The sequence below is a fragment of the Lupinus angustifolius genome, unplaced genomic scaffold (genome assembly GCF_001865875.1).
Source record: "Lupinus angustifolius cultivar Tanjil unplaced genomic scaffold, LupAngTanjil_v1.0 Scaffold_151_28, whole genome shotgun sequence".
Classification (NCBI taxonomy): Eukaryota; Viridiplantae; Streptophyta; class Magnoliopsida; order Fabales; family Fabaceae; genus Lupinus; species Lupinus angustifolius.
The window spans coordinates 62,522-74,127 of NW_017725988.1; the positions used below are offsets into that span (position 1 = coordinate 62,522).

Sequence of the window (11,606 nt, forward strand, 5' to 3'; positions counted from 1 at the left end):
CAGTATTATTGGTCAACAATAAATTTTACACACTAGAGATTCACATACTGGTTGCATATTCAGCTTCACTCAGGTGGGGAAAGAAGACAACACTTCAGTACTGATGGGGATAAAAATGTCAGCAACGACTGGACTAATGCATGAATAATTCTAAATCTTGTTACAGCATACTTTCTACAATTCTCCTAATTACTATAAATAAAGTATTATTTTTTTTTAAATTACAATGTATGTAGTTTTTATTTAATACTACAAAATGGGGTGCATAAAAAAGTGGTAAGAATATAAGAGTTGCCACTATGTTTAGTTACTGCAAACGTTTCATAAGAGTATATTACTAAATGTACAAGTGAAATTGCAAAGATTGTGAAACATCAACCTTGCCACAATCAAAATACCATTCTTCATTCTTTTCTGTTCTCTTAACATCAAAACAGACAATATAATATTATGCAGAAAAAAAGTGGAAAATTGAATAGAAATAAAAGCAAATAGCACAACCACACACCAAAAAATGGGGGAGGAGAAAAAACAGATTTGCCATTACATAATTAACAACTGAATCTTGAAACAATACCTCCTAAAAAGTTCACACTTGTCTAGCATATACAACCTACTGCATTATACTCTATTGCTATGCAGCACCACAACCATAATATGTGTCCTATCCAAGTTAATAAATGTTCTAAATCTAAAATGGCTGGCAATTTTCAATTTTCAATTTTCAATTTTCAATTTTCAATTTTCAATTGTCAAGACATTGCCGAAAGTGAAGGGTCCTTCATTAACCAGTGCAGCCAGTTAGACATTAATGACCTTCTTGATCTATTGTGCAAAAAATCCTACACCAATGATCTAGTATTGGAATACTGATTAACAGTCACCACTATGCTTAGTCAGCTTTCAACCTCAAAATTTCCTTGGCAGTCCTAAGCCGGAAATAAGGCATGTTTTCCTGCGAAAAGAAAGAGAGATTTAATTATAACTCATAAAACATAGTACTCATAAAAAGAGGCTTCTTCTGACAATCTCAAAGCTCTAATTAAAGTGTATTTGTTGGACATTGAAGGTTCTTGCAAGGAAGCATTGGTATTACTAGATTAAATTTTGTCATGTTATGCACTTGTAAAAAAACCACCAAATTTAAAGAATATGAGAGATTTGAAGCAATTAATAACACTTGAAACAACATTCAGCCTAGAGAGGTAGTAACACACTAAAGAACTTGGGTGACTGACAGCTTATATATTGATTTTGAACTAGTAAGCACCAACACATCTTTGGACACCAGACACTACAAACACAGACAATGACTGAAATATAGGACTATAGGGCACAGCATTTATTATTTTATATATATGTGTGTGTATATATGAGCATCATAATATTTTCTTGTGTATCTTGCATAACTATTTAAATTGGATGACTAATTGAATATAATTTGCATGGTATGATAATGAGGCGAAATTTCTATGAACTAGATTTACAAAAGGAGACTACCTGAATTTTCAAAAGTACAAGCATGGTTATAAAAAACATACCGTACCGCTTAGTTCAACCGGAAAACCAGTATGCCATACCCATATTAGTACAGAACAACAATTATATGGGTCATGCAATCATACCGGTAAAAGTTTGCCATCAATGTTAAAAAAAGGTAGAAGTTGCTTAATTTTTACCAAAATGTTACTTTGTGCCTCTAAAGTGTGTTCTACCACTGGAATACACATTTTGCTTTGTAAAGTAGTGTAACATAAGTATTTAATACTTCCTTTATTATTTTCCAACATTAATGTTAATATAATATATGTAAATTCAATTTCACCGATATGTGATTTAAATGGTGAACCACTGGTTAAACTGGTATACCACTATACCAGTACTCTGACTGGTTTGAACGCTAGTACAGTATCAATAACACTGACTAACAGCATCATTTTATAGTGTAAAAGATTAACTATATCTTTTACGGTTTTACCTTCGGAATAATGTCCTAATGTGAGTTTCAGTGTAAAGTGAACATGTAAAAGTATATCTATCCTTGATTAGCTAAAAAGCATTGAGATCTCAACTCACTCTAGCTTATCAAAGGTGTATACACTCTTACTTTCCCACTTCACACTCGTGGAGCCATATCTTATAGTTCACTTTTAATATATTTATGGGCAAACAAAAAATGATAATAAGATCTAGTCTATGTAAAGACCTTTACCCCTTCATGAAATGTCTAGGACACTTCGACATCATAATAAACAGAGGTGTTCATGCTTCCTAGATTTTTAGATATTTCAAGGAATCAGTTTTCATTCCTTGATGAACATGAGAATGGCTAGAGTTATTTGCATGGGGAAAAATATATGCAGCATACCAAAATATACAGGAAACTAAAAGCATAACTTTCCAACTACAAACAGAATAGTCCATGTCCTACCTGTTTAAAGCACAGCCTCAGGCCTCTACTATAGAAGTCGGCATATTTGATCATAAACACCCCACAATCAAACCTGTTCAAATACGAATTTCTGTTTAGAAAACAATTCATCAAAAGTTGCTGCTAACTTGTGTTACTAGTTGCAACAAAACCTGAAAAATTGAGGTAAAATGCAAAGAATGATAAATAAGAAATTGTATGAAAAGAGTAAAACGTTATTCGGTCCTTGAAAGACTCACGGCCAACCAACTTAGCCCCTAAAAGATCATGTCAGTATTGCGTTTGCTACTGACCGTGCATTAAGATGGACAACCCAATAAAAGGAAACCCAAAACAAACCTTGGGCTCGTTAACAACCCACCACTCATTAGCCAAAATCACAGTCAAACATTGAATCACATACAAACATATATCAAACCCTATTGTTCTCTATCTAGTTCCAATATGGGTCTTTATAAAAAGAACTTCTACAACTTTGTAAACATGCTTTCAAACAGAGGCATTGAATCTGCACTTAAAAACAAATAGCTGCATTACACATCTGGTCGGGTCCTTCAAGCTGTTTATATCAGAGTTTCAGTTTTTAAAGTTGGTATGTCTATATGATTCATAAGTTCTAAGCAAACAAACTAGGCAGTAAACAACTAAGGGCAATTTTTAGGGTTCCGGTTCTTTGTTCTAAAATTCATAATGTAGGCCTTGCCAAATACTATTCTAAACCATGTAAATTTGTTAATGGCCCTGTTTCCTTGTGTTTTCAAACTATTTTATTTTAAGAAGTACTTAATCCCACGTTAAATTCCTACCAAGTTTTGTCAATGACTGTTTCCTTGTCCTCTCATGTTGTGGCATGTAGGAGCTGCAGCCACATATGAGGTTCTTTCCTTGTGTAAAGAAGAACTGTGACTATGGTATTGTTATATTTCTATTGACCTTCAACTTGATTACTGTATCGAGTTACCAGGTTGATTATGTTTTGAAGATAGCACATGATCGCTTCTACATCATAGCCATAGGCTATGCCATATGCCTTCACTGCTTTCAAGCTTGAAGGCCTTACAAAATCTATAGAAGGTATGCAAAAACACAGTGACACAAATATAGTGTGCTGTAACTTACCCTTAATTGGTAAAAAATATCTAAAAAATCACTTTTCAGAGATACAACTTATTTTTCATAAAGACTCAGAAAACATTGTACTATCCTAATTTTATAAATCTTATCCATAGGCATGCATGAGGTTCATAACTTCCTTTTTCCATTTATCACAATTTCAAATTCTGACAGTAGTCAATGTAAAATTTGTAGCTTGTGTCAACGAATACTTCTATAGTGAAGTGCATGCATCTGGAGATATGAAATTGTGAGGATCCCATTTACAAAGGTTATAAGGCTGTTCTAGATTCAAAATCCACTGGTGAAACACTGATAAGGCATTTATATACTTTTTGTTCATTTTAATTAACATCCAGTAAATAAATATAATGGAGCTAGCTAGCATTACAAGCATTTCACCAAATGGTTTTGTTTTAAATTGGGCATGTAGGCGTTACATGCAAGTTGGGAGCCAAGGCATGTAAAAGTTGGAACTGTTATTCGCAAATTCGGATATACTGTGGTTGCTCTACCTGGCTATTTGAGAACAGAAATTCGGGTAGCCTTAGAATACTAAAATTTGACAAAGATTTGTTTGAGTCATGTTCAAGGACCCTTGCATATGGCTAGCATCAAGGTATCAAAAGTGCTGATAGAACTTGCCAATAGCACAAGGAACATTGCTCTCCAGAAATACTGTGATCATCTTCATGAAGCCTTGTAAGACCTCAACACTGTCATCAAATCTCAGCCTCACCTGCTACTTGTTTTTCAGTGCAGATTCAATGCCTCCGTTTGAAAGCAGATTTACAGAGTTGCTGAAGTTGTTTTTATAAGTCGAGCACTGGAACTAGATAGAGAACAATAAGACTCAAATATGTTTGAATGTGATTTAGGCTTGTGGGTGGTGGATTGTAAACGGGCCCAAGGTTTGTTTTGGGTTATTAGAGAATAACTAATAGTTAGGAAGTAGAAACTATAACAGTTTAGTAATAAGTTAAACTGTAATAGTAAGTTAGTTAAAAGCCAGTTATGGTCAGTCTAACTGCCATGGCTTCTATAAATAGAGCCAAGCCAAGCCAAGTCATCATTGTATCATGGCTTAAGGTTGAAGAATAAAGAATACAATTCAGTTTTCTCATTTCTATTCTCTCTCTATCTCTATCTCTCTCTCTCTCTCCCTTCCATAGTTTGTAACTCTCACATGGTGTCATGACTTTTATTGGGTCATCCATATCAATGCACTGTCAGCAGCCAACACAACACATAACTTATCAAGTCAGTGGCCATTAATGAGCTGAGTAATGGGATGGCATGAAGGACAAACATGGAGCGCATTTGACTCTTTCAGGGACCTAGTCTTGCAGACATTACAGTGAATTCATTTTATTAGCATGTATAAGATTACTAAATTAATCAATTATTACAATATACAAACTCTCTAAAGCTTTGTCGTACTATCAAGTTTACGCTCTGCCTTAAAAATAATTTCCTAAGACGAATTCATTAGGTTCTTTTCTCTATCAAAAGATACATGCTCATTGGTTAAAAAATGTTGTGGGAAAGTTACTAAAACTTTTCTTGGGGGATATTAATCTTTAAAGGAAGTGAGGCCATAGAACACTAACTTAAAGACGGTCTCATAAATTATTTGCAAAATATTAGAATACAAACCCATTTTCCTGCTCAGGAAGGTCTTCAACGAACTCTTTTTCCCAAGAACTTACATCAATATCTTTTCCAGTCTTGTCCTTTACTTCATCCGCATAATATCTAGCCTGGGAGACATCAATTATAAACAGTAGATAAACTTTGTAAGAGAGAATTGTTAATATATGTATATCTTCAGTTTCTAAGTGCATAAATGTGATAATAATGAGTGACAACATAAATACGAAATTTTAAAGCGTCATGTTTTTGTTGCCATAACTTAAACTAAGAAAATATGACACTTGCCACAACGGCTACCAATGGTGCTTTAAGTGCAAGGCACACACGAAGGCACCAAAGGCTAGACAAAGGCCTGAATCTGACCAAAGCAAATTATATTTATTCAGTGTGTTAAAGATTTCAGAACAAAGAAGACGAATAAAAAAACTCTTTAATCATCAATTTCCATGCAACATGTGAATAAATTTGAAGTTACTTAACAATGTCGCTAACAACTCAAAAAAGAATCTAATTTAAATTAGTAGGAACATATCTGAAGCATGTTTGTTTAACATATTTATCTCTAGAATATAAAATAATTATAAATAAATTATTTAAATATTAAATGTTTAGACTTTAGATTCATGTACCACAGACAAACATACAAACAAAAAAGTTCAAGCAATAATAACAGTTTATTTGCTAACAAGGTAGTTCTGTTATGGGAATGGAGTATCTCCTGGTATAAGGAGATAAGTTATCTCCTCCTGCGAGTGAAATTATGACATGTGTCATGTTTCATCATTTTCTATAAAAATATTTTTAAAAATAAACAAAATAGCACACATGTCACATTTTTACTGGCCAGAGGAAATAAGTTATCTCCTGATATGAGGAGATACATTATTCTCTTATGTTATTTATATTACTTTCCTGATTTTTCTGTAAATTTAACTTGGCAGAAAACAAAACATCAGTTTACCAGACATTTTGTTTGAAATACTACATGCGAGATAAAAAAAATGGGGTCAATCAAATCAGCCCAACCTCAAATCGCTCCACGTTAAAAATGAAATTATTAATAATGAAAAGGCAAAAATTAAGTAAAAAAAGGGTGGTAATGCCCGACTGTCCGAGGCTCTAGCCTAGTGGGATCTAGGAAGAGATGTATGCAGCTTTACCCCCACAAAGGAAGAGGGTGGTACCAGGAATTGAATCCGTGACTTCTTGGTCACTAAAGAGGCAACCTTGCCGTTGCACAAAATAAATAACAAATTTATATCGACTCCAAAAATATTAATTAATAAAACAAAGATGTCCTGACTTTGATCACTTCCAATATCTTATAATTAGCAAGATGCAGCTTGGAAAAGAAATTTACAGGTACAATTAAATAGATCAAAAAGTTTACCAGCACTTTCAGCACATGGTTATCCATTCCTTTCAATGAGTCAAGATACTGGAATTTCTCATCTTTCTTATTGATGACGGCCAAACACCAATGGATCTCTTTATGAATAGGTACAAATATCTGGCAATGACAACAAATCAGGTAAAAGATCAACATTAAAACCAATTCAATTGGCCTTAAGAAAAGGAGAAGTGAATGTTTAGTTCCAAATAATTACTTTATCACATTCAACTAGACCATATCCCAATTTCTTTTGGCTGGTCCATCTTCTCACAGATTTGAAATCATAACCACTCCTGCCACTTCTTAACTGGAATTAACATTCAAAATAAAAAAGCATCAATATCTGACCAACATGACTAAATTACAAATATAGTTAATGAGTTCCAAACATCAACAAATTTGACAAAGAAATTCTGGGTCAATCAGAAGCACTGGGATAAAAAATAAGTTCGGAAAATTATATATTGGAGTAAACTTCGTGAAACTCTTATTTCATGGACTACATGCTAGAGGTAGGATTGGTTGACACCAATATATGAATGGAGCACTCACAGGGGTGGAACGACAATATAAAGTTTCGAGGAATTAAACAATTGGTTGACACCAATATAAGAATGGGAGCACGTACAGAGGTCAACTAGGATATAAACTTTGGAGGAATAAAACAAAGAACTTAAATGTTTATATTTAAAAAAAAGGATAAACTAGAACTAAGAGAATTTTGGGTATTTTTAAAAATTAGGGAAGGGGATCATCCTCCTCTGGGTGAACATGACTTGGTTTTGCCACTGCTTACATCATCCATAACTCCTTATAGGAAAAGATTTTAATTGATAAAATTGTTTAATTATGAATTAATTTCATGTCAGTCAAGCAAGGTTCATAAAATTAAAACTATAAGTATGTGATTACTGCTAAGTACATTATACGTTAATTTTAAGATATCCTTATTCAGTAAGAAAACATCATTAAATTAAAGTGAGGTCTTGTCAGCAGAATATACTGAAGAAGAAGCATGACAAGTTCAACAACAGTACACGGATCAGGACGAACATTGACCAATGTTACAAAGGACTCAAACTCATAGGGCAAACCATCCAAAATAAGACGAACATGATATATGGAAGTGATGGTTTCAACAACTAAAGCTAAAGAATTAACGAGAATTTTGATCCTTAAGGTGTGTTCAGAAATCGTTTGATTAACTTTCTTCCAGTTTTAAAGCTTCAACTGCAAAAGTTAGCAACGAGCTTTGGTCAAGGAATGAAAGAATTGGTCGAGCTCCTCCTAAATTTGCTATGCATGTTTGCATCCAATAACACGCATTTGAAATGTTTCTGAGAGCGAGTGGAGGAGCTAGGACGCAAAGTGTCGGTCATGTTCTTCTCAATCGAAATAAAGGAACCTAGGAAGAATTTAAGGGTGAAAGTAGAGAGAGAGAGAGAGATGAATAAGTGAATCTATTATTTTATTTTCATCTATTACACTAATTCGATGAGTCACTACTTATAAGTAGTGATTGATACAAGAGAACAGTGACCGTTGTCACACTAACAGTTGTCATAACAACTACCTACTCTGGTAGGTGATTAAACAAATAATAACCTACACTAACAGGTCATAGCACTATATTACTCTAATATCAACTCCCAACTTTCACAACATACTTGCATGTTGTTCCTGTTTAACTATCTCATCTCAAATTCAGCTATATCATCCTCTCAGCTTCAAGCACCATCACCCCAGCAACAACCATCTTAGTTATATTGTTAATGTATTTCAGTTATGCCATTGATATTAAGCTATAATTTTATTTGTGCATTTTCTATTTTCAGCATTTATATGAGTATAGTATATATACTTATTTAGTTCTGCTACGTCACTAACCCACCAGTTTTGGCAACGGTCGAATGGCTCCACTGTCTGGGATTGATTACTTATTTTTGGGATGACAATAATTTCTGGTAAGTGGAAACTACTGCTTCAAGAAAGGAGCATAGCTCCCTTCATAGTTCATACAAAGGTAGTTTGTTTCTAAATCAACACTAAATAATCATATGAAGACGTATTTACCTTCTTGTAGAAAAATGTATTGAAAAAATGACATTTCAAAAACTTCTTTGGTTCTCTTTTCTCCCTCTCTTTTAGCAACTCAAGGTACAAGTTTATCACCTGCACAATTAAGGTACGTCTATTACTGAATTTAGTGGTACAAGAATGTAAAATGATGATATGATCAGGCACAAACTTCTTTCAGTAACTCAAAAAAGGATAACAAATAATAAGAAAACATGATCACCTCATCATTTAACCAAACACCTGGCCTAAGGCACTGAAGCTTTTCTGTGCTGATCTCAATGTTAGAGTTCTCATGGGTAACCAAAATCCTTCTCCTGTAAAATCAAGCCAGCAATAAGCTGTGATACAAATGAAACTCTTCTCAACAACATATACATTACTCATCAAAGCATACCTATTGGCAGAAAACGCGTTTTCAACCTCATTTATTTCCTCCTGCATAAGAGGGATAAAAGGTTCCTGTGGCACTTCCTGAAAGCCATAACAACACATGGGTAACTTGCACTAAAATGTCGCTGCTTCACATCACTAACTAAAAAACAGCATGCTGCTAAGCAGTGCTAATAAAAATTGAACATAAATAAGAAACGAGCAAATTACTACAAATGCCTGAACAAACCAGTAAACTTATTACCTCGACCACCTCCATCGGTTCCTTCTTTGGACCCAACAAAGCCAGCGCATCCTTGCGCTTCTCATGTAGTTCAATTTCAAACTTGAGCCTCTCAATCGTCGTGTCCCTTCCTCTAACAGACTCGAGCAACTTCTTATAGACATGAACACTTGAAAAATCATGCTGGTGACTCAAATCCAAAGCATCCCACTTTTTTTCAGCACGGACTATTGTCTTCAAGTTACTATCAGTCAACTCAGAATCAACCGCTGAAATTGACTTCTGTTGAATTCCATCATCCACAACCATAGGATCCAAATCATATATCTCAACAATATCATCATCTTTAACAACACGAACCTCCTCTTCAATACTCGAATCTTCCGAAACCTTATACCTATGACTATCATTGTCAAGATCTATAACCTCTTTCCCCTTTGGGGTGTCAAGGTCTATCACCTCTTTCCCCTTTGGTAAGGATCTAATTGAAGCTACTGCTTCTCGTTTCGCCTTTTCGTACTTTCGACTATAAAAATTACCCATATCAATATTACTCCGAAAATCACCACCAACCCTACCTTCAAAGCTCGACTCTCTTCTGGGTTTCGTTAAAAAATCAAACTTTCGAGGTCTGCAAGGAGCATGAACCTCCCTAACCAACGGTATCGTCGCTTCGGGGTACCGAGAAATTCTAGAAACAAGGGTGCTATTTGAAGATGAAAGGGGTTGGGTGGGTGTAGAAGATGAGAATTTGGGTTTCTTATACGAAGAAGAATTGTGAATGGGAGATGAAGAATTATTGGTTTCATTAAGATTCATGCATTCTTCGGAACGCTTGCGATTGGAAGTGATGACACCCATCGATGGAAAGGGGATCGGAGAAGTGTGAAAACGCAGCACCATTGAAGAAAAAGCATGCCCAGTGAGAACGAGAAGGGTGAATTGAGGAATTAGGGTTTTGTAAGGATTGAATGAAACCCTAGATGAAACGACGGCGTATTGGAAGGAATAGCAGTGATTGAGGAGAAATTGGAGGCGCGTGTCACTCGGTGCGTACGGTGTTGACTAACCTCTGGAAATATTTTGCAGTGAAGAAGTGGGGCTTATAAATGAAGAGAAAAGGAGAAAAAATAGCATAGCACTAAATTACAAAAAATAATAAAATATATCTCAAATAATTTATTTTTTTCCGCCAGTAAAAATATAATACGTGTATTATTTTGATTAGTTTTTGAAATATTTTTATAGAAAATAATTAAACATGACACATATTATATTTTTATTAGCTAAATAAAATAATTTATCTTGTGATACGATGAGATAATTTATTCTTACTACAAAAATATATTCTTACTTATTATCAACATTATATTATACTATAAAATAGATTCTTACTCATAGGTTTGGGGTGGCAATGGGTATGCCAGCACAAACATTGTTTCAACGTTCCCAAAATCATAATATTTATAGGTACTCATATGATAATGGGTATTTACAAGTACTTAACTAGATTTTAATTATAATTATATATTTATATACTTTGTAATAATTAATATGTAAAATAATTATTAAATGAATAATATGATAAAATTATTATCATACTTAAATAAGTGTAATTTATTATGAAATGATAATAAAATATATGATATATAATCTTAAAATAATAATAATAAAGTATAATATATAAAAATTTAATTAAAAACTAAATTCATAAATTTGCGGTACTCATTGGGCGAGTATCATAAAACTCATTCTCACTCACTAGTTATTATTGCAGGTACGAATTACGACTATTTCTACGGGTACCTAAGGGTCGAGTTTTTTGTCATCATTGGTTTCACTAGATTTATAAATAGTTAAAATGTCACAAAGTTTATTACTATAGCGATATTTGTTAAGAATATTAATCACATATTACAAAAATAATTAGTTCTTTATCTATAGGGTGAGATACTCTTGATTAATCCCAAAAAATTAGATTGTTATATTTTACCTTATTAATAATTTGTATTTTTAATTTACATTAAATTCATATTATTTTTTAATTAAATATATTATTATCACTAACTAACATGTTCTGTCATAAATTTAATATAATTATTACTTTCATAAATAAAAGATATAGCTAAAATTTAAATTATATAAAGTTTATTGTGGGTGATAAAATTTTGCATATAATAAGATGTTAGTTAGAAACATAAAGTATTAGAGAAAAAATGTTGTATGAAATGTGTGTAATAAATATATAAATAAGTATAAAAAAAGTTGTGGTGAAATGGAAATATTTAAAAATTATGATAGTACTATTACCATTTTATGAAGGC

At 33.2% G+C, this 11,606-nt stretch overlaps 1 protein-coding gene across 2 annotated transcripts; it reads right to left on the reverse strand.

Moving 5' to 3' along the window:
* Nucleotides 1-515: 515 nt before the first annotated feature.
* LOC109340265 (ubiquitin-like-specific protease ESD4) lies at nucleotides 516-10,413 on the reverse strand. Of its 2 annotated transcripts, XM_019577908.1 has the most exons (10): nucleotides 9,304-10,410; nucleotides 9,064-9,140; nucleotides 8,890-8,983; nucleotides 8,664-8,762; nucleotides 6,805-6,897; nucleotides 6,588-6,707; nucleotides 5,201-5,304; nucleotides 2,432-2,504; nucleotides 757-955; nucleotides 516-720 (listed from the first exon to the last, which is right to left on the reverse strand). In XM_019577908.1, the coding sequence occupies exons 1-9, from the start codon at nucleotides 10,183-10,185 to the stop codon at nucleotides 893-895; spliced, it is 1,605 nt and encodes a 534-aa protein (XP_019433453.1). In that variant the 5' UTR covers nucleotides 10,186-10,410; the 3' UTR covers nucleotides 516-720; nucleotides 757-892. The 2 variants fall into 2 exon arrangements, with proteins under 2 accessions (XP_019433453.1, XP_019433454.1); XM_019577909.1 differs by lacking the exons at nucleotides 516-720; nucleotides 757-955; nucleotides 2,432-2,504; nucleotides 5,201-5,304 and adding an exon at nucleotides 5,408-5,555 and having other exon boundaries at nucleotides 9,304-10,413.
* Between the last annotated feature and the right edge of the window lie 1,193 nt (nucleotides 10,414-11,606).